General features: G+C 45.0%; 1 protein-coding gene across 1 annotated transcript in view; it reads right to left on the minus strand.

Annotated features, from left to right (window-relative positions):
• LOC129383906 (uncharacterized) overlaps window positions 1–20,121 on the minus strand; it is a 137,380-nt gene that overhangs the window by 7,973 nt on the left and 109,286 nt on the right. Inside the window, exons 4-5 of the mRNA XM_055068918.2 lie at window positions 18,974–19,134; window positions 2,661–2,942 (exon numbers count right to left, since the gene is read on the minus strand). Of these exons, the coding sequence (XP_054924893.1) occupies window positions 2,661–2,942; window positions 18,974–19,134 (443 nt within the window). The remainder of the gene's footprint in view (window positions 1–2,660; window positions 2,943–18,973; window positions 19,135–20,121) is intronic.

The raw sequence follows: 20,121 nt of genomic DNA on the forward strand, positions 1-20,121 counted from the left end.
TGTCGACAGCATATTTGTGAGCACAGAGTGCGAGCACGAAAGGTCAGTTGCGATGATTCCTTGGAAACAAGAAAAGCCAGAAAGGGCGTAAAATGTTTAGCACTGCGCCTCTAACGTGCAAAGGCGACTCCTCTGGGCAGCAACTGCCTAATTGGGCGAGCTGTGTATGTTCGTGCGCATTTGAAAAGGTGGCAGCACACCTCCCCCCCCCCCCCCTTCCCGCCACAAAAAAAAAAAAAAATGAAGAAGACGAGATAGGGACGGAGACGAGACGATATGGTCGAACAATAATATTATTGTGGATGATTCACGAATATATACGTGCAGTCCAAGCCAGGGGTTATCAACCGCGCATGCGGAAATATATGCCAGCTCTTTTCTTTGAAGGCGTTATGGAGGCTACGCTGACACATCCCTTCCCGAGTATACAAATCTGTTCAGATTCTGTGACTTCCCGTGTCACTCGTGTTTTATAATCTTTTTATTTTTATTGATATGATATAACGACATGTCCCCGCACAATTAAGACACCGGCTACTCTTTAGCTCTTGAATGGGTCTAGCCTACAACATATTAGGTTCAAGATTACATATCAAACAACCGTCTCATACAGGCACCAGAAACGTTTTCCCAGTAACACGATAACGTACAAAATGCATGGTACATGCAGTATACAAGTTCAATAGCTCCACATTACTGTAGAAGAAAGTCTCGACAATACTAATGATACTGTCATCTAATAATATAGTCTCTTGTCAGCGTGCGGTGCATACTTCGTGTAAATGCAAATAATACTTTCACATAACAATGCAGTCTCTGTACAGTGGGTGGTGTATACATCATGTAAATGCATTATCACATATAGTCAGAACAAAACGGTCAACATAACATTATCAACAAACACATATAGTATACGTTTTATATTCTTCTTGATAACGGAAGTGTTTGCAAGGTCGGGCGAACAGTCCTTGCAGGTCAGAAAATGACCTGCCAGAAAACGTTCAGAATCTTTTCCTCCACTCGCATTTTTTACGTAGTTTGCACGCTCCATTAACCTATCGTTAACACACACGTTTTGTTGAATGCGCGGAAGGCGTAGTCTATCAAATTCCTTTAAGGTGCCGTAAAGTGTACGTTGGCCAAACTGCGAGATGCGTTAACGATAGGTTGAGGGAGCGCGCAAACAACGTAAATAAATTATGCACGTGGAGGAAAAAGTTTTGAAGATTTTCTGGCAAGTCCTTATCTGACGTGCAAGGACTGCTGGCCCGACCTTGTAAACACTTCTGTTATCAAGAAGAGTACGAAGTGCGTGTGGCACGGGAAATCGCATAATCTGAACAGACTTCTAGACTTGGGGAGAGATGGATCAGCATGGCAAGCATCATGTTTTCAGACAAAGAGCTGGCATACTTACGCAAGCGCAGATGATGACCCATCCCTCGGACAGCACGTATATATTCGTGAATCAGTCACAGTGTTGTTGGAATTTAAAAGCAAAATAAAATTATCGGGTTTGACGCGCCAAATCCACGATCAGATTATGAGGCACGCCGCAGTAGGGGACTGCGGAATAATTTCGGCCACCTGGAAGTTCTTAACGTGCACCTGAAGCTAAGCACACGGGTGTTTTCGCATTTCGCCGCCATCGAAATGCGGCCGCCGTGGCCGGGATTCGATCCCTCGACCTCGTGCTCAGCAACCCAAAACCATAGCCGCTAAGCAACCAGGGCGGGTTTGTCGGAAGTTCAGCGTTCCTCCTTGTCTCGTCTCCGTCCTTGTCTTCTTTTTTTGCGCTGCCGCCTTTTTCAGTAACTGCTCGTCCAATAGTTTACACTAATTTATAGGTATTTCCTTTATTACGCGATAGGGAAATCAATGAGTTTGATGGGAGAGAAGATATATTATTCTGCCTGAAGAATAGAGGAATTCTCATGGAAAATAAAACACCTATAGAAAACGGAGGTAAATATAGGTAGATCAGTTCGCGATATATGCGAAGTCTTAGTAACTACCGTTAATTTGCTTTGGCGTGGAACAAGTGAAACCCACAAAGAAAAATGAGAACCGAAAGAAGAAACGAATGACGGGGCACACTTTTACTATTAAATTAGAATTTTGTTGAAGCAAACTCGTGTTTATAAGAGCGCTTCCAGATTCGCGTCTGCGCGGTAGAGAACCGGCAAATACGAACTATGGGCATAAACCTTATTCTAGGCTCTACACACAGACAGTCCTTTCATAAAACCTTTTGTTGTCAGTTTCACGCCAAACCACGCACCAGCGTGACATTCTTGTCCATTGCATGCCAACGCCAAAAAAGAAAACAAAGAAAGAAAAGAAAACAAAAAGACAAAGACCGATGAACAAGACAAACCCAGATACTGTAATCAACCGTTCAGAAAGGTGCGCTCTCAACGTCATACCAAGTGAATGCTGCCTAACTGACACATGAGTGGCCACCACGCACACATCGCAGCCGTAGGCGCTGTTTGGAGGATGACAAAGTACCCTGCATACGTGACGCTGCAGTTCAACCCTAACTACTAATAGTTTTTTATACTTTACAATGAGGCCAGCATTTGGTCTCGGGATGCCCTCGTAGGCGTAGCGCTCCAAAGTTCAATCAATCGTTCCGAGTGCTGACGCGTGTCACTTACAGTCGATTCGCGTGACGAATCGGTCCACGGGACTGCCGATGCCCTCTTCGCGGCCGTTCCAGGCGTACACCCGGTACTCGTAATCGGTCCAGGGCCGCAGTTTGAGCACCGAAACGCACTTGTCGGCGGCGGTGCCCGTGGTCACGTTGAGGTACGAGGTGACGTTCTCCGATGCCGCCCGGTACTTGACCACGTAGCCGGACACGTTGCCGTACAGGGGTCGCTGCCAGCAGATGCGCACGCTCGTCTCGTTCACCACGACAGCGCGCGTGTTCTGGGGATCTGCGTTGAAGAGCGGAGGACCAGAAAGAGCGGTGAAAAAGAGGTAAGAACCATAGAGTTTCTCACTATAACACCTAGAGGGAAATCTGCCGCCACCGTCTATGGTAGTTTCCTAGGTGGCGCTGTGCCGTCATGGGAATGACGGTATATGTGTCTGCGAGGCTTTTGTTGGCTAGTGTTTTAAGAGGCTTCGTCTAAAACGAGGATATAGCTATCGAAATAACGGGTTCCTAAAGTAAAATCTTCATAAAATATGTCCATTCACGCATATTACATCTTCCAGTGAACTTTTACTCACCTGCAATGCATAACCAAGCGAAGAAAAGCAAGAAAAGACGACAAACTGTTCCAAAGCGAGCACGAATGTTGTCGTCTGTTCTCTAACTTTTGCGGCCTGCTCATACTTTTTACGTTTCATATAGCTGTACATGCAACAAAAAGTTCTCATAGTTAAAGAAAACATATTTCTGTGTAATAATAAAGCTAAAGAAGCTTCTTACGCGCTTTTTTTAGTAGAAAATGAATAATTGTGACAGACGGAACGGTGCGTGCCTGGCTTTCCGAGAACGATGCCAATCCGAAGTCGCAATGCACCGGCGTTCCCATGCGCACCACAGCGCAGCAGCGCCAGATTTCCCTCTAGGTAATGTAGTGAGAACCTGTATGGTAAGAACAGAGCGCAAGTCGACGCGACGAGCGTTGGCTAGTATTTGTGACGTCGCCGCACACCGGGTGGTTTTGAGACACTCGCACTCGAGGAAGCTTTCCGCGGCCACATTTACAGGTTTGGACGCAACATGTTCGTGCTGGAACGCGAAGGGCACGACGCGAGCTGAAGGCGAGACACACACGAATAACATGTTACGAACTGTTGAGGTTTACTGAATGAAATGTACGCGAGCAGACAATGCCAGGTGAGTGAAGAATTGCCGCAGAATCCATCTCAAGGTGAATGTCGACGTCGACGCGATTAAAAGTCAAGCACAGTACTGGCATATCGTACTGCTGAAGACACCTTTAATTTACAATCCATAGTACTCATCCAATGAAACCGCAGCAGCTGGAAATCAGCGCTCGTACTTGTGTATTTTTGTTTCCGTGTATTCGCCAAGCCTTCTCCTCCATAAAAAAAGAAAGAAATAAATATATTCATCAAGCTGCAATGACCACGAAGCCTACTTACCTGCATGTCGAGCCTACAACGCGTGAACTTCCGCGATCTCCCTAATGCTCGTCTGTTATTCGCCAGTCACACGAATAACTTTCGAGCATGATCGGGCTCCATTGTAATCGAAATTATCCTGTGTGACTCCGGTATAACATTCCCCTTCGTTCATATCTATCGCGTTGCAGGGTATCGTGTTAAGTATGTATGAAATGGCCAAGTTTTCTGTCCTGCTGAATCGCAGCATGAACGCAGAAAATCGAGTCGATTCACGAAGGACAGTTGAAGTGCACGGGGAGGCAATCATAACGGAATGAATGCGAATGAATGAATGAATGAATGAATGAATGAATGAATGAATGAATGAATGAATGAATGAATGAATGAATGAATGAATGAATGCTATCAGTTTGTGACTTCCTACTTTTCTCGTTTTTTTCTATCTTCGCACAAGTTATCTCTTGCGTGAATATCGGAAAGCTAAGCTTCCTGACTTTTGCCTTTGGCATCCTATCTCAATAAACTAAGCAGTCTGTTTCGTCCGCCGAATAAACGTCACTCAACGGTGAACGAATTGCGAGATGAGCAAATAAATTGACATGACTTGGTAAATACGCCAACTAGAGAATGCTGCAGGCGTTCTCCCTGTATTCTTTGCTGGCACAGGCTTGGAGAGAATCCACATGCGAGGGAAGACACTTCGATCGTCTGTTTCCTCCAAGGACTCTTCACCGCGTCGTCTGCTGCCTGTTTATGTCGCCTGTTTACGCTGTTGCGTTCTGCGGCGTACTTGCCTTGTTTACTCTCGGCACGCATATCGGCCGCCTTCAAAACTCGCTTCCATGGCCCTTTCCGCCTGTCTACCAAAACCTGCTGGGGACGATCTACTTCTAATGCTTTTTTGGTTATTTTTTTGTCTGTCGCCGAAAGACGCTTCCGGTGGTCTTCGATTTCTCTTTTCCCATGCACTCAGTGATGTTTGTTTTCCGTGCTTTCATGCGTTAGTTTAGCTGTTGCTATTCGTAGGTTTTCGGTATTATATGCATCCCGTTTCCATCGAACGAATTGTCTTGGATTTCTTTCCATTTCTTCTTGTGAATGACGACGAAGTCCCACTTCAGAAAAAGTGGTGCACTCAAACGATCTTCCTGTTTCGATACCGGCGCCTGAGGAACTGCGTGCCTTAGTGAGGAAAAAAATGAAACAGGTACCAAGGTTTGGAACGGTCTCTTTGTGAAGAGTAAAAACGTAAACAGCGTGATCAAAATGATTTTCTCCGGTGGGTACAGACTCTGTCGAACGCGTTTTCGGCAGCTCGGAAACTTGGTACGTATTTCTTACTTCTTTTATGCCTTCTTGTGTTCCTCGCTGTTTTTGTAAATTGCTTCTCTTTTTCTCCACATTATGCAGCAAAGGAGCTTTCACGTCTGTCTCTAAACGTTGCAGACGAAAAGAGCACGCACGGACGGCTTTCTTTATGTTTCTGTCGAGTTCGTCTGCTTCACGCGATATCGCATATTTTGCAAAGGGTCCACAGGATTTTATAGATTTTCACTTTGATGTCGATATGCCGTTATGTATTCATCTTGACAACGGGCTCCATATTTTTTTTCACTTGACTTGCGTTGCGCTTTGCGAATTTCAGCTTCTGATACGCGGCAACAAACAAACAAAATGCACGCCGTTACGCAAGCTTGAGTTCAAAGAAACCCAAGAGGGATTCATTTCGTGCTTGGAGCAAACAAGTGCAGGAGCAGAACACTATGATGACTCCGGCATTAAGACCATGATGGCGTTGCACTTTGGTGGAGAAGAAAATGCTGTTTGGCAGATTTCCTACATCGGTGGAGTATTCGCGGTGAAGTAGTTTAGGAGTCATATCAATATTGGAAGAAGACAGCCACTAATCTTTCTCTTCTTTTTTTTTGCGTTATATGAATCCATGCTAGCGCAGTGATATATACGGATTGAAATGTACCTGATGCGTTTGTTTCCTATTAAAGTTAGGTTAGTTCGGGGAATAAAATTCAATTCATTTCTATTCTACGGCGTGTCTACGCTGCCAGCTGGCTTTAAATTTGAGGCGCGTCATTGTTTGTCACTTTGGTCCTGCAAAGGTTCCCGTCACTTCTTGTTTTAGCGTATACGCACACAATGTGCGCAAGGCAAGCATAATTGGCGTGATGTGCGCAATGCAGCCATAGGACAGTGGTTAAAACCATGGGTTTGGAAACAGCAGGTTCGTTGATTTATTCCGGGTATTCCTGCTGAGGCATTTTTTTTTTCTTTTGTGCTGGGGGGGGGGGGGGGGGGAGCTGATTGTTAGTTCCTACGGGGCTTAGGCTAAAGCGTACTTTCCTGAAAATAATGTCAGAAGGAACTCTGAGCTATAGAGTTCATGAAAGCTGCAAGTATGACGGTTTGCCCACCACAAACATAATGGGTGCAGTACCTGGATTTTCATAAAAGCTTTTTCCTCCTGGCCTCAAGAGACTTCGTGAATGCGCAAATAGGTGACCTCCAAAATGCTCCGCCAAGCGACCTCTTTCCCGGCGTAACAGAAACTGATATCGAAGGCAATGCTTTTGCCGGTTGCCTAAGCCGGAAGCAGCTGCAGAGCCGGAAACACGCCATATGTGCCATGTTTTGTTCACCACTTATTAAACAGTTTTCAAGAAAAAAAGAATATTGCTTTATAAACAACAATTTCCAACAATTACGCATCTACGGAGAAAGTTGTTCGATTCCTACGTGTAGAAAAATACTACTGCTCGGAAATTAAAAAAAAAATCTTACCTAAAGAATTTTGCTCTAAGAGCGTCTGAAGCCACAAGCATGAAGGCTAAACAAATCCAACCACTTTGGCCATTGTTGCCATGGTAACCGAACACTCTGAGCGCCAAAACTTCCTCTGTTATTTTTCTTTTTTTAAGAACCTTTAATACGACGAAAAAAACGAAAGAACAGAGGTGTCTGCTCACGAACCTGGGAAACCCACATCGTAGCTTTTATTACTTATACCCCTGTCAAGCGGGCAAGTTAAGTTAAGTGCACTTACGGGGAGTGCACTTCGGGACCTTGAGTCACACTTTAGGCAACGCGCTTCTTAACGGGAAAACAGAGTGCACTCGCAGTAAAAAAAAATGGCTACAGACTAAGAGCGCGTTCTTAAAGATGTAAATTAACAAGAGAAAGCTGCTAAAAAGCGATTGTTTTAAGTAGAATTATATATAAAAACAAACTTCATCTATTTGTCTCAACAAAAAACGAAGATGTTTTTATTATAAGTGTGTTGCAAGTCAATGCTGGCCAAGACGAATGCCTAGCCAATCCAAAAGAACACGGCGGCGTGCGGCAGTTGATCCTGCTCATGATCCTGCTAGAACAGAATATGAGCGAGTATATATGAGCAAAGACGGCGAGTTCGATATTTAGCTACACTGCAAAATGCCACGCACACGGCTCAAAGCACGACTAGCGTGGTCAGCACGCTTTCGCACCAAAATAAACACGAACTGAATGAACATGGCGGCGCCGCAGTGCCGCATCATTCTGGCGCCGTTAGTTGCGTACATGATAAATTCGTTTCTTTATTGTGCTGTTTCGCTTCTCGCTAAACACAAATTATATTGTTAAAGGCTGTTCAATAACTGAAATGAACTTTTGTGTCCTTTTTCTATGCATTACATTTTGCGTCGTTGAAAGCGTTGGTGGCGAGGCTAGGCACTCCTTCAAACCGTTGGCGGCGAGGCTACGCACTCGGCCAGCAAAGTGCGTTCCGTGAACGTACTCCGACTTGAGTGCGCTCATCTGAGAGTACACTCCGCTGCGACGTTAAGATTTGGGAAAGTGCACTTAAAAACCGAGTACACTCGCCGTAAGTGCACTTAACTTGCCCGCTTGACAGGGGTATTACTTACAGAAGCCACTTCCTAGGTTATATTAGTTTATATATTCCTAGCTTATTCTGTTCATGATCGAAAATAGAAAAAAAGACCCAAGCTCCCCACCCCCTCAACGACAATACCCATTAGCTGTTGAATAGCGAACGTGCATCATGTCATGACTTAAGCGTAGTTCTCTTTTTAAAGGGAAAGCTTTACCGGCCGCGAACTTGCGACTTCGCCGTGGCGGTGCTCCGAGGAGGCACATGACGTCACAACGTGCGCCTCGGCGCGAATATTTCTCTCTCTCTCGCTCCCTAGTCACTACTGCGCATGCGCCACTAGTAGCACGGAGCCACAGGTGTTCCGCCGCTGCGCAGCGACGCGCCTTTCAACCGCCGCCGTTTGGTATGACGTCAGGTCGCGTTCCTCGTCGTTGCGCTCGCCCCCGCTCGCTTCGCCAGCTGCGTCGCATGCCTGATAACATGTCGCAGGATTGAAAAGGAGAGCTCGCGTGCGCCGCAACCACAGTTGAGGCGGAAGTATGGAAGGCGACAATTCTGATAAGCAGGAGGAGGCCTGAAATCGACATCGGAACGAGATGAAGAGGAAACGAATCGCCCAGGAAACAGACGAACAGCGCGCCGAACGACTGGCTCAACGCCGCTACAAAGCTAGATAACCAGACTAACCTGCACCTGCAATCAATATTAACCAAGGCTAACCATGCTATGCCTTAGGTCTCGCTACGTATATGCTGGCATAGCCGAGCTGAGCCACTGTCAATTTTTTTTCACTGCTTGCGGTGTAATCAGGCGCTTTAATTAACAGGAAGCGATGATCAGAGCTTCGCCAGTCGAGCCACAAGCGGCATCAAAACAAGAGTCGGCGTCCGCAGTCTTTTTTTTTTTTTATCACGGTGCTCGTTAGAATAGAAGACACCTGTGCCGAACGAAATACATCAAAAATATTTCAAGAGCACGCCTTTAATAGAAACCTAGTAAGACAAATTTAATTTTTGCGAAACAAATCGCTGAACATGTCTGGAGGTTCTTAAGAGTCCCTTAATATTCATGCTGTTGATCCACGGGGCGCAGGCAGTAAAACAGAAGACGTTCTGACACCGTACAAATCTAACGTGAAAACAAATAGAAATAGAAATGGAAGAAAATATTATAATAGAAGAAAAAGAAAACAGTGCTCAGTAGAATTGAAGACTTACTGACAGTGTGCAAAAGTAACGTCAAAACAAATAGATGAGAATGAAAGAAAACAGTGCTTCCTTGATATAAAGAAATGAATTTTTCTTTTTGTAATTCTGCCGAAAGACACAGTTTTGCTTCATTTCAATACGTAATGGTCCCCATACGGTAGAGTTAAAACGCTGTCATCAATACTGCGAGCGAAACGAGATTTCTTCATTCCTTTACTATCATTTACTATCCAAGCAGCTCTCGACGAGGCTCTCGGCGTGTCCACAGCGTCTCGTATACCGTGTGCGATGGACAGCACGAAAGGAAGAAGGAAGGAAAGAGAAAAACCAGAAGGCAGCGAGGTTAACCAGAATAACGTCCGGTCGGCTACCCTACACCGGGGGAATGGGGAGCGGAAAACAAAGATGACCGGGAGGGAGAGGAGGGAACGAAATTGGCGGTGAGTTCGCTGAAGCGTGTGGTCTAATAGCAATTGCCCTCTCCATTCCCCTCCCCACGTGTGGGGTAGAAAACTGGACTCTGTCTGGTTAACCTCCCTGCCTTTCCTTCTTCCCTTCTCTCTCTCTCTTTCGCCCTAATAGAGCGCGAAGAAAGACCAACGCGCGTGTCGGTTACCGCGAACGCAGGGGCGTGCTATCACCGCGCGATAACCTTGCGGTGTTCTAGGGTTTACAGGCTGTGAATCGTACAAACATCGAAATGCATGTATGCCACAGCGTATCCAGGGTGTAAGCGAGCCACTTCACGTTAGAGCTCCTTCGCGGTCCTAATGATTGCGCCTCGTCTCCCTAGGGGTAAGGGCCCGGCCGGCACGCCACCCTTGTCGTGAGCCGCGTGTCACGTCCGAGCAATAAGCGAGACGTCGTCGCGGAAAGCAATGGACGACCTGCCGGAACCATAGCCGAGTCTATCGTCTCGCAGATTCGCAATCCACAAAGGCTAACCGAGTTCCACTGAGCGTTCTGGACTGCACGCTGGACGAATGACCGGTCATTTACTACGTCGCGGTATAACAGACCACGGGAATTATTATTATTATTATTATTATTATTATTATTATTATTATTATTATTATTATTATTATTATTATTATTATTATTATTATTATTATTATTATTTTGTTTTTCCACTTTTGCTTTGTGTTCTCTCCGTGTACATATATTGTGCTCTGTTAAAGTCTGTATTCGCGAAATTATTATTTTTTTGTGTGTCCGCGTGTCTGTATCTGTGTGTGTGAGCCTGCATTGTTCTTCTGGTGCATTGTTTTGCCGAGTGCACCGGCACCAAAAACCTCGAAGTTGTTCCTGGGTACTTTATTAAACACCTTTGATTGATTGATTGATGGATGGATTGATTGATTGATTATTCTATTTGCGAACATGTGTACGCTTAAAATGAAAGCGAGGAACAGGCTGGCTACTGCCACTGGAAGGGGCACAACGCCTGCCATAGAAGATAGGAAGAAGGGGAAGCAAGAAGAAAGAGCAAGATGACAAATATCAAAGAATTAAGCAGAACAGAACATACAGAGTACAAGTCATGCACAGAGGCCGGTCACTGCAGGTCCCGCGCTTACTAAATATTGTTAAAATAGAGAAATGTAGTTTTTGAGCCTTTGCCATATGGAAATACAAATACGCCACAAACGTGAACCATTGTTAGTTGCTTTCTAGAAAAGCATGGAGAGTGCGACATGCCTGATCGCGTCGAGACGCACAACCACTGGGGTACAAACATTCGTCTAGTGTCGCACACCACAGGCCCATTATATGATAGTCCCTAACTACCCTACTCAAAAAAATACATGTGCCCTATAACTCCTATGTCCAATAATCCTGTATGAAACATATATGATCCCATACAAAAACCCGTTTTCCGTATATGTCATACGATGTTATTGAATACAGGAGTTATGGGGAATACGGGGTTTTTTCAGTACGGTAGCGACGAAGGCAACCGAGAGCGAAGCGATCGGAGCTTAGAGCTGCACCTCTTAGGTTAAAATTGAATTATGCGCTTTTATTTGTTAAACCACGATCTTTAATACTGCCCTAGTGCGGTTCTTCAACCTGCGCGGCGAAATGCTTGACCACGCGAGCGTTTGTCCATTCGGCTCCCTTCAGAATGCAGCCGCCGTGGCCAAGGGGTCGAACGCGCGACCTCGGCTTTAGCATTGCAACCGGGTTACCGGTTGCGCTACCACGACGGGTTACCTCGTGTGCCGACGCTGTTGAACCTTCAAGCATGGCTTCCGAAAGCCCACCTGTGCACGCAAGACAGCGGGCGTCACCGGATCTACGAGGCCATGCTTCAACGTACTAGGTGCACGTTGAAGTGACGAACAGTGGTAGAACAAGGAATGTCATTGGAATCAATGTTTCGGCAAACGATACTTGCCTTCCTCAGGAAGCAGCCGCTTTCCTTAGTAACGTTTTAATGTAGGCGTAGCTCACTCTCCCTCACCTTTAATGGAGGTGGGGTGGCACCGTAGGGTGGCAATGGAGGTAGGGTGCTAAACTACCTAGATTGTTCATCACTCATATCATATTTATTGATTTGTCTTCTCATGAGCATTCGTGCTATTTGCTTCCATTTCCCTGTTATACTTTTAACCGAACACGTAATGATAGAATTCAATATCCACAACCCAGGTCCTTTTCTTCCGGAACGATTATCTTGACAGTTCCTGCTTTCAGAAAAAAAGAAAGAAAGGAAAAAGAAAAACTGGGAGACACTAGCCCGGAAGTGCCTGCGTACGCGCGTAATTGCTTTTCCGTTTTTGTTATTCCCTCATCTTGGAACAACCCAACATCAATACTAACATCTGAACCTTAACCTTTTCCTCTTCCTTTTTTCCCTCTCTTCATTTCTTCTTTCTTTTTCCGTTCTTTGTTCCACACTTTCAGTGCAGTTAGGCTACTGCACGCGCCAGCTTATTTTCCTGCTCTTCCTTCCCCATTGAGGATGGGGACGAGTGAGCAACGTGTAGATAAAAACGCTGCCGAGGAAAGCAGTTGCTGCCCTGAAGAAGAGGCGTCCCCTTGTAGAAACGTTGGCTGCTGGGACATTTCTTGCTCTACCGCAGTTCCAATTACGGTCTGAGAGTGCTTTAAGCGCAACGCGATTCTGCAGTCGTGAGTAATTTGGCAGGGGAACGCCGCATTTCGTTCAGTGTTGCAGGAGGTCGTACACTGTACAGTCACTGACTTTGGGACCTCCTTGTGTACATCACAACATAGTGTTGTGGCATAGACTTACGTTAACAAACTTCATTCTGATTCTGAAGCAACGGTTGCTCGTGACGTGTGAATCAGAAATTGGCAAAAAGAACACGCGCCCCGAGCAGCCGTTCCCGTTATAAAAAAATTTTCTGGCGAGACAATTGGTATATTTCGTCACTTTTACTTGATTTATGAAAAAAAGAGAAAACTATACTGCGAGATCTCAACGTCAGGTGGAGCCTATCTGAAGCGGTTCGTGCGAGAACGTTTCAAGAACGACCGACGTACCGCAGTGTGCTGACAAGTACCGAGAATTCTGAAAAAAAAAAAAAACTGAGATAACATTCCCGACGAGTCCAGTCACGTTCACTTTCATGCAACGTCCTTGAGTGCGAAAATTTTTATTCTATCGCGTTGCGAAATATTCCTTCGCGAAATCAAATTAGTGACACATAGGCCTCAGGTATTACACGTGCGGTCCGGATGCTCTTTATTGAATCTCTCCTATATCATCTCAATTTGTCCTGTCCGATAAGGCAAACGAATTTAGGCGACTGAACTTCTCGCTCTCGCTAGGGTCACGTGGAGCGCCGTCGTACTTTATTGTAGAGTGACGTTGCGACAGCCTGACGCAAAAGTGGATCAATACCTCGAAGGGAATTTAATTTACTACCTCCTCTCTTTTGCAATAAGGCCTCCGCATAAGAGACTCTCCTTCAAGTTCAGTTTTTCATCTGCGCCGTAGCCCTTTCGTGGCGTGTCGGTCAAATATGTCGCAAGCCTGTCAAAAGTTTCGAGCGCATCAAAAGTGTTTACGGCATGCGTCACGCTTTGCGTTGGCAGCCGACGGAGAGCCTCTTCGAGGACGAGGAGGAAGAACAGAGTGGGGAAGTTTAGCCGTTGCAATACCGGATAGATGATGCTCTCTACTGCGAAAAAAAGTTATGGAGAAGCCACAATAATAAAAGCTCCGCCAAAGTGAAATGAGAAATGGGCCAGGAGTTAGCACCACTAATTCTCTATGTGTGCGACAGCACACTTAAATTGTGACGATTGCGACGCCTCCTCAGCTGCATCCGCCAGCTCCACGTCTCGCGGATGTCCTCGCACGCTGTTACTGACCAAAGTGAGGCATCTTTAACTCGTATTGTTTACAAGCTTGTGACTTCATGCACAAAGTGAGGCGCTCGGGTACGTTCAACACACCTCGAGTTGTCTTCTTTTAGATACTTTCAAAGCGAGTGAAGTCAATGTAAAAGGCTGTCACATTAAAAAAAAAGAAGGGGCAGAAAAAAAAAGGAAGTGCACAACCTGATGCAGCATCGAACACCGAAAGTCTCCCATAGCGAAAAAGAGCGCTAATTTGAGGACGCTGGTAAAGGTTTGAGCTAAATCGAAGAAGAGTGCACAAGGCAGGTCAAACTGAATAAAACAGCTTTTCGTCAATTCGTGGCCTTCGTCCCGTCCTATGCTCTGTTACTCTATTTCGCTGCCAAAGTTATACAGACCGAAATGAGAGTCTGTGAGCCTCCTCAGTGAAAGCAAGGCTGCGGCGCGTCACATCACAGCGTCGGTTTCTAGGACCGTATATATATATATGTATATATATGGACCGATCCTCATCAGGGTGTTTTTCTTGTAAACCCTGATGCAGATCGGTCCACCGGTCGAAAGTGTTGAAATGAAATACTTGTTCTGTTTACCTTGTAGCACCGCTCAAGTTCTTTACCTTTGAAAGGGAGCCTGAAAAATTCCCCTTTACCTACTATATATATATATATATATATATATATATATATATATATATATATATATATATATATATATATATATATATATATATAGCAGAAAAGCAAATGGCAACAAAATCATAATCAGTCACATCCACGAAAGATTTCTACGTTCTCATCTTTTTTAACATAGGGCACGACAGGGCTGTTAGACGACTGTTAACCGTATTTCTTATGCTAGCTCCGTCCTACGTCCCACTTTCGCTTCACACAGTGTCAAGTGACCGTATACGGGCGCCACTGGAAAAATTTGACAACTCTCGCCCGTCCACACACGTTCTCGCACGAACGAGAGCTTCGGCCGCGTCGCTATGGGGAGCCTGGAGTGCTGCGCACACACTGTGAGCGCAGTTGGCACACATTTGAGCCGAACGGAAATATAGATGCAGTCACTCTCCAGTGGACGGCGACAACGCGCAAGAGGGTCTGTACAGAACGACGCACAACTTGGCCAATTCAGCAGCATACGCGTTTGGACTTCGACGTCTACAAAAGGCGCCGTGTCTACAGAACTTGAATAAAACGTGTGAATAGAAAACTCTAAATCCTCTTTCACATTCTTGCTACAATTTGTACAATACTGAGAGAGAAACGGCCGTTTTCGGGGCAGCTGGATAGCTGACTTTTCTTAGACGTTTATAACGGAGTTATTTAATCAATTATGCAGTCAGCTGGTCCGTCAACATATTTTTTTTTTGTTTTTTAAGGGAAAAGCCTTCAGTGGTTCGTTGAAATGGCTCATCCACGAAAAAAAAAGCGGCTTCTAGTCTAGTAAATAAAAAAAAATGTCATCATCAGGAATGGCTCATACCCTCGTAAGCAAGCAAAAATGCAATATGAATGAAGAAACGAAAGAAAGAACGAACAAAAAGAAAAGAAAAACGAAAGAAAGGACGACAGAAAGGAAGAAAGAAAGAAAGAAAGACGGAAAGAAAAAGAGAAAGAAAGAACCTTTAGGTGGTGCACTAGGTGCTCGCATGTGTCGCTGAGGAGGTCTACCCACAGCGCCATAGGTTTACTGCGGCTCGCTATGCCTTGCAAGAAGTCTGCCCCCCCCCCCCCCCCCCCCGATCCTATAACCTACTGCATTACCATGGCGTTCACCTTCACGTGTTAAGGACTGTAATATGCTGTCGAAGATTTTTTTTTTTTTGTTGCTTTTCGTCCCTTCTTCGGCAGCGTTGCACCTTGCCATAACCGGCATATTTTGTTTGTTGTCGTACTACGGTGCGTACCGCAGCGGTCATCGGGATAAGTGAACTGATCAAAGGCAGTTTGACAACCTGGAATATATTCTTGTTCAAGATGACCTAATAGCTGAAAGGACGTTAAGCCATCAGGACAACATTCTTATTCAACACAAATAAACTGGTCAAAGGTTCTTTCAGCCGCCATCAGGACTGCATCCATACTCATAGTAACTGAACAGCTCAAAGGTCGTCAAACTACCTTAATCAACATTCTCATTCGGAATAAATTAACTGCGCAAAGGTATTTCGGCTGCCACATGGACTGCATTCTTATTCAGTGTGACTCAACTCTCAACGCTAGTTCAACCACCTGGACAACATATCGTTATTTATTTATTACGCTGTTGTATGCACAGAAATACGCGTGTTGAGAAAGGGTGAGAAACGGTCATAAATGTGCTGATTGTTTGTAGCGTCTGCAGCTTTTACTCCGTGTTCTAGCTGGTCGCTTACTAGGATTCATCAGCCAATGAAAAAGCTAGCCTTACATGACCGAAACAACGGCGAGTGTCCGCCGACATCAAAAAGTATAGTTGTTGCCGCAAGTGAGACTACTGAAACTATCGGTATACCGCGTTCACCTGACTTGAAACAAACTTGTAGGTTATTGGCTCATTGCGCGTAGTCGTCTTGAGTTAGTCAGTTTATGTGTCAAAGTGCGATTAGTTATTCATTTCGTTGCACTTAATTATGCTAAATATCAAATATTTCTTTTAGGGCATAAGCCGTTTAAATGTTGTATATAGCGTGCCCAGAAACACCCGATAAGTTAATCTTCAGGAGATTATCTTTTACGTTGGTTCTTCCCAGTTCCTTATGAAAGTCCCGGGGAGAAACTGACGACACCGCACTTAGCGCGTCTGGATTGATGCGCTTTCAAACGTGTTTTCAAAGCACGAAGCCCGTATGCCCATCTAAAGCCAATGAGCGTGTTTGCATCCGTGTCTGATGATCGCCTGTCTTTTATCGCTTAAGACATTGCCGAAGAATTTCCATCATCACAACGAAGCTGCTGACAGAGGCTGATCACATGACTGACCGTCTTTCTTTCTTTTTGTTATTCTCTCTCTCTCCCTCTCTCTTTTTTTTTTTTTACGAAGAACAAGACGAAGCACTGCTAGGTATAATGTCCCCCAAACACGGGAATGGAGAGAAAGATTGAGGCGATGACAAAAGAAAAGGTGAGGATTACCTCTGTGTCACTAATTACAAGAAAGGCTATAATAAGCAGCGACCACAGGAAGGGTGCATTCGTGACGTAATGAGTACCGACTTCATGCTCTAACATGTTGCACAATACCGGACGGAGGGCTGTCGATTGCACAAATATCTGTCAAGAGCAATTCGTCGCCGCCCTGCGATGACGTAGAAGCCATCGCAAGAAAGAATGCGGCGACAGACACGCAACACGTTCGAAAATCATGCTATTAGGATCGCGAACTTAAACGTCACTTACCAGGAAGGAAAGGAATGGCTTGAGTTTTATTGCTTCGATTCCATTGCACTAATGACATCTGTTTTCAGAGTTTTACAACGACGCCCAGAAGATTCCTCTCCTGCCGTACTCAGCATCTAATAACGATTTTTATCAAGATCAAGATATCAGTTACTGTGAACACTGTCGCATGGTGAAGGCAGCCCCTTTGCTACCATTGCCAAAAAGATACGTTTGCAGACTTCCTGCAACTATCCTTCTATAACGAGCAGCAAAGCTCTGTTGTTGGGTCTCCGAGTAAACACCTCCGTCCGAGCAGTTTTCCACTTCCCAGTTCCCACTTATCGCGTGCCACATTAGAGAACCGTCTTTACTGGAGCGACGTAGTCCGTTAACGTGGCTGTCAAATAGTACATCAACCCTTTCGTTCCTTTCTCTCGTCGTGCTATAAAGTTGCAGCGAAAGTGAGTGTACTCGCTGTTCCTCAGAGCAAACCGTACAAATCAAAAACAACAAGAAACGCTTTTTGAGACGAAAGCGCAAATAGAGGCCATATGGAGGAGACTACAGATGAACTCGGGTATCGAGAAGCGAAACGCACAAAGAGCTGCGTCAGCAGCAGCTGACTCAGCAAAAACAAGGAAGACTCGACACATCGCGGTAGCAGCGAGCGGGTCTGTTGAGAGGGCACAGGTGCCGTAACGCTAGAACGCGGCCTTTCTTCAGCCTCCTCTTTTTGTTTTTTTTTTTGATGGCCACCCTCTCATTGTCTCGCCCGCTCCGTACGTACACGCTGCAACATCCTCACTCCCGTCGAGGGCAATTATTTCGGCCCAGAACTCGTCGAGCGGCCCTGTTTGTGCTTCTCTGGCAGTTTCTGGCGCTCGCAGTTTATTTCCTGTCGCAGCCCCTTCGTTCCCTTACAAGCGAACTTTTTTTGTTACCTCCCTGGTACTTTTCCAACTGCTTAAGGCAGTGCAAATTTGCTCTCAATTTATTGAGTGAGCGAGTGAACGAGTGAGTTACTGCCTCACTAAGCGATAGACGGATTCACTTATATATCTATCAACTGATCTATAGAATGGTTCGAATGTCCCAAAGTATCGAACAATGAAGCAGCTCTTTTTTAATGTACCAGTAAGAGACAGACCTAAAGGTGCACCGCAAGGAAACGGTCTATGTTAATTTTGACTACCTGGGCTTCTTCAATGTGTGCCCCCAGCTAGACGCAACGAGAATTATCAAATTCCGCGCCCAAGGGAATGTTGTCACTTCAGCCAGAAATGCAAAGCGCCCGATCGTACTCAGCATGCTCACTTATGAATGTAATGGTCATTATCAGTGCTGTTACTGTCGTACCAACAACATCCATGAAAGCAACGATACTCCCTCGACCATACCAAGAAAGTTCCTTCGAGCTTTCCTCAGCCACCAATTAAAACGGAGAGTACTTCGTAAAATAATGTCCTTTTATTATCAGCAACTGCTACGGAGGTGTTCTTTTCTTGCACGAACCTTTATCTGCCAGATTTGTGTGTCATGAGCAGCTCTTCACCTATAAATTCCCCAAAAGATGTTTCTAAACTAAGTACAGTCACGCATCGTAGCTAGAAAACTTAGGGCAAAGATAAACATAGACCAATGTGACATCTCTCCTTCTTTAACGTCATTCCTTACAGTCGCAGTAGTATGGTGTTCTCCTCTGATAGCTTAGGACTAGCGCTAAAGAAGGCCGAAACTGAAAGGCGTCACAGGGTGACGCACCAAGATGGCAGAAAACAATGACGCACTATGATCTCGTCATCCCCGACTTCGTATGTATTTCGCGCTAACACTAATTCCGTGATTGCATTCCAACCATCCCTGCCTTCGGTCCTGCATTTCACGGTCACATGACCCAGTAGCGCGATTCGGAACATTTTCCGTTGCAACGACAGTGAGTCAGGTGGCTTTTAGTGCCGCCTTTTGCCTTGGCACCAAGACAAACCGATGTTGAGCGTTGTTTTGTCAATAAGCAAATAAACAAACAATAAACAAACAAACATTTGCTTGAGTCGCTGAAAAGTGCTTACCGGATAAAGTCTTCACGAGTATTTCCACGCGCGCTGTGTCCTGCTTCATGGGTGACCCGCCATCTTCGGCGACGACGGTGAATGCAATCATGGAGTCCCCCACGTCCGACAGGCTGCGGTTCAACATAACCTCGCCCGTGATTCCATCGAGATCGAGGTACCTGCCGATAATTAAACAGGAGAGGAACAGTCACTTAGAAAAATTTTACGTGTGTTGTACTTAAATGGGCAGCAGTTCAAAAGTATTCACTCCGATATTCATCAACGCGTTTAGAGACGATATCATTTCTTTAACGGACAGACAGACAGGCAGGCACAAATGTGCTTTCCTTATCGGTCCGGCAAGATGACTTCGCTTAAAGGGCAGCGGTGTCTTTTACTGAAGCAGTCATTGCAATCTAATAGCACTCCAAATCAATTGCCGTTAAGAGGAAGCTTTAGCTCGGGCCGAAGTCCGACGCGGCCTGTTCAAATACATGTAAAATGCAAAAACGTCTTTCTGAGATAACCCCCTGGACCGATTTTAATGACATTTGTTGCATTTGAGAGAGAAAGTGTAATTCTAGTGACTGTTGCAAGCCGATTTTATATTTAGGGCCTGAATTTTCTGAAAACGATTTTTAAAAATTCGATAGCTCGAAAAAAAAATACACGCACGAAGTTTATAAATTAATGGCTCTGCATCAAGAACAGATATGGCGGTTCTGTAAACGGCATCCATTATATCATTCAAAGCGAACAAATTCGGTATGTTTATTTATATCCTACGTGAATTTGTTACGTTGTGTACAAGGGTTCAACAAAAGCTGTATTTCCATTTTACTCAATTATTTTAGATTCATGTGTAGCATATGAATTCTGTCCGCTTTAGACGTACCATCAAATGCAATTAACAGAATTGTGGTATCAATTTTTCTTGCTGAGTTACGGAGTCGTAAACTTGACAGTCTCGTTTTCTGAAAAATTTTGATTTCTGCCATTTTTAATAAAAAATTTAAAACCTAAATCAAGAATTCGAAACCAAACGTCACTAGATTTAAAAAGTTTCTTTTAAATGCATCAAACCCCGTCAAATTTGGTGCAGTGGTTGCCGAGAAAAACGAATTCTCCTTTTACATGTATTTAGATGGAAGCAGCCGAGCTAAAGT

This window comes from Dermacentor andersoni, chromosome 9, assembly GCF_023375885.2.
Source record: "Dermacentor andersoni chromosome 9, qqDerAnde1_hic_scaffold, whole genome shotgun sequence".
Classification (NCBI taxonomy): domain Eukaryota; kingdom Metazoa; phylum Arthropoda; class Arachnida; order Ixodida; family Ixodidae; genus Dermacentor; species Dermacentor andersoni.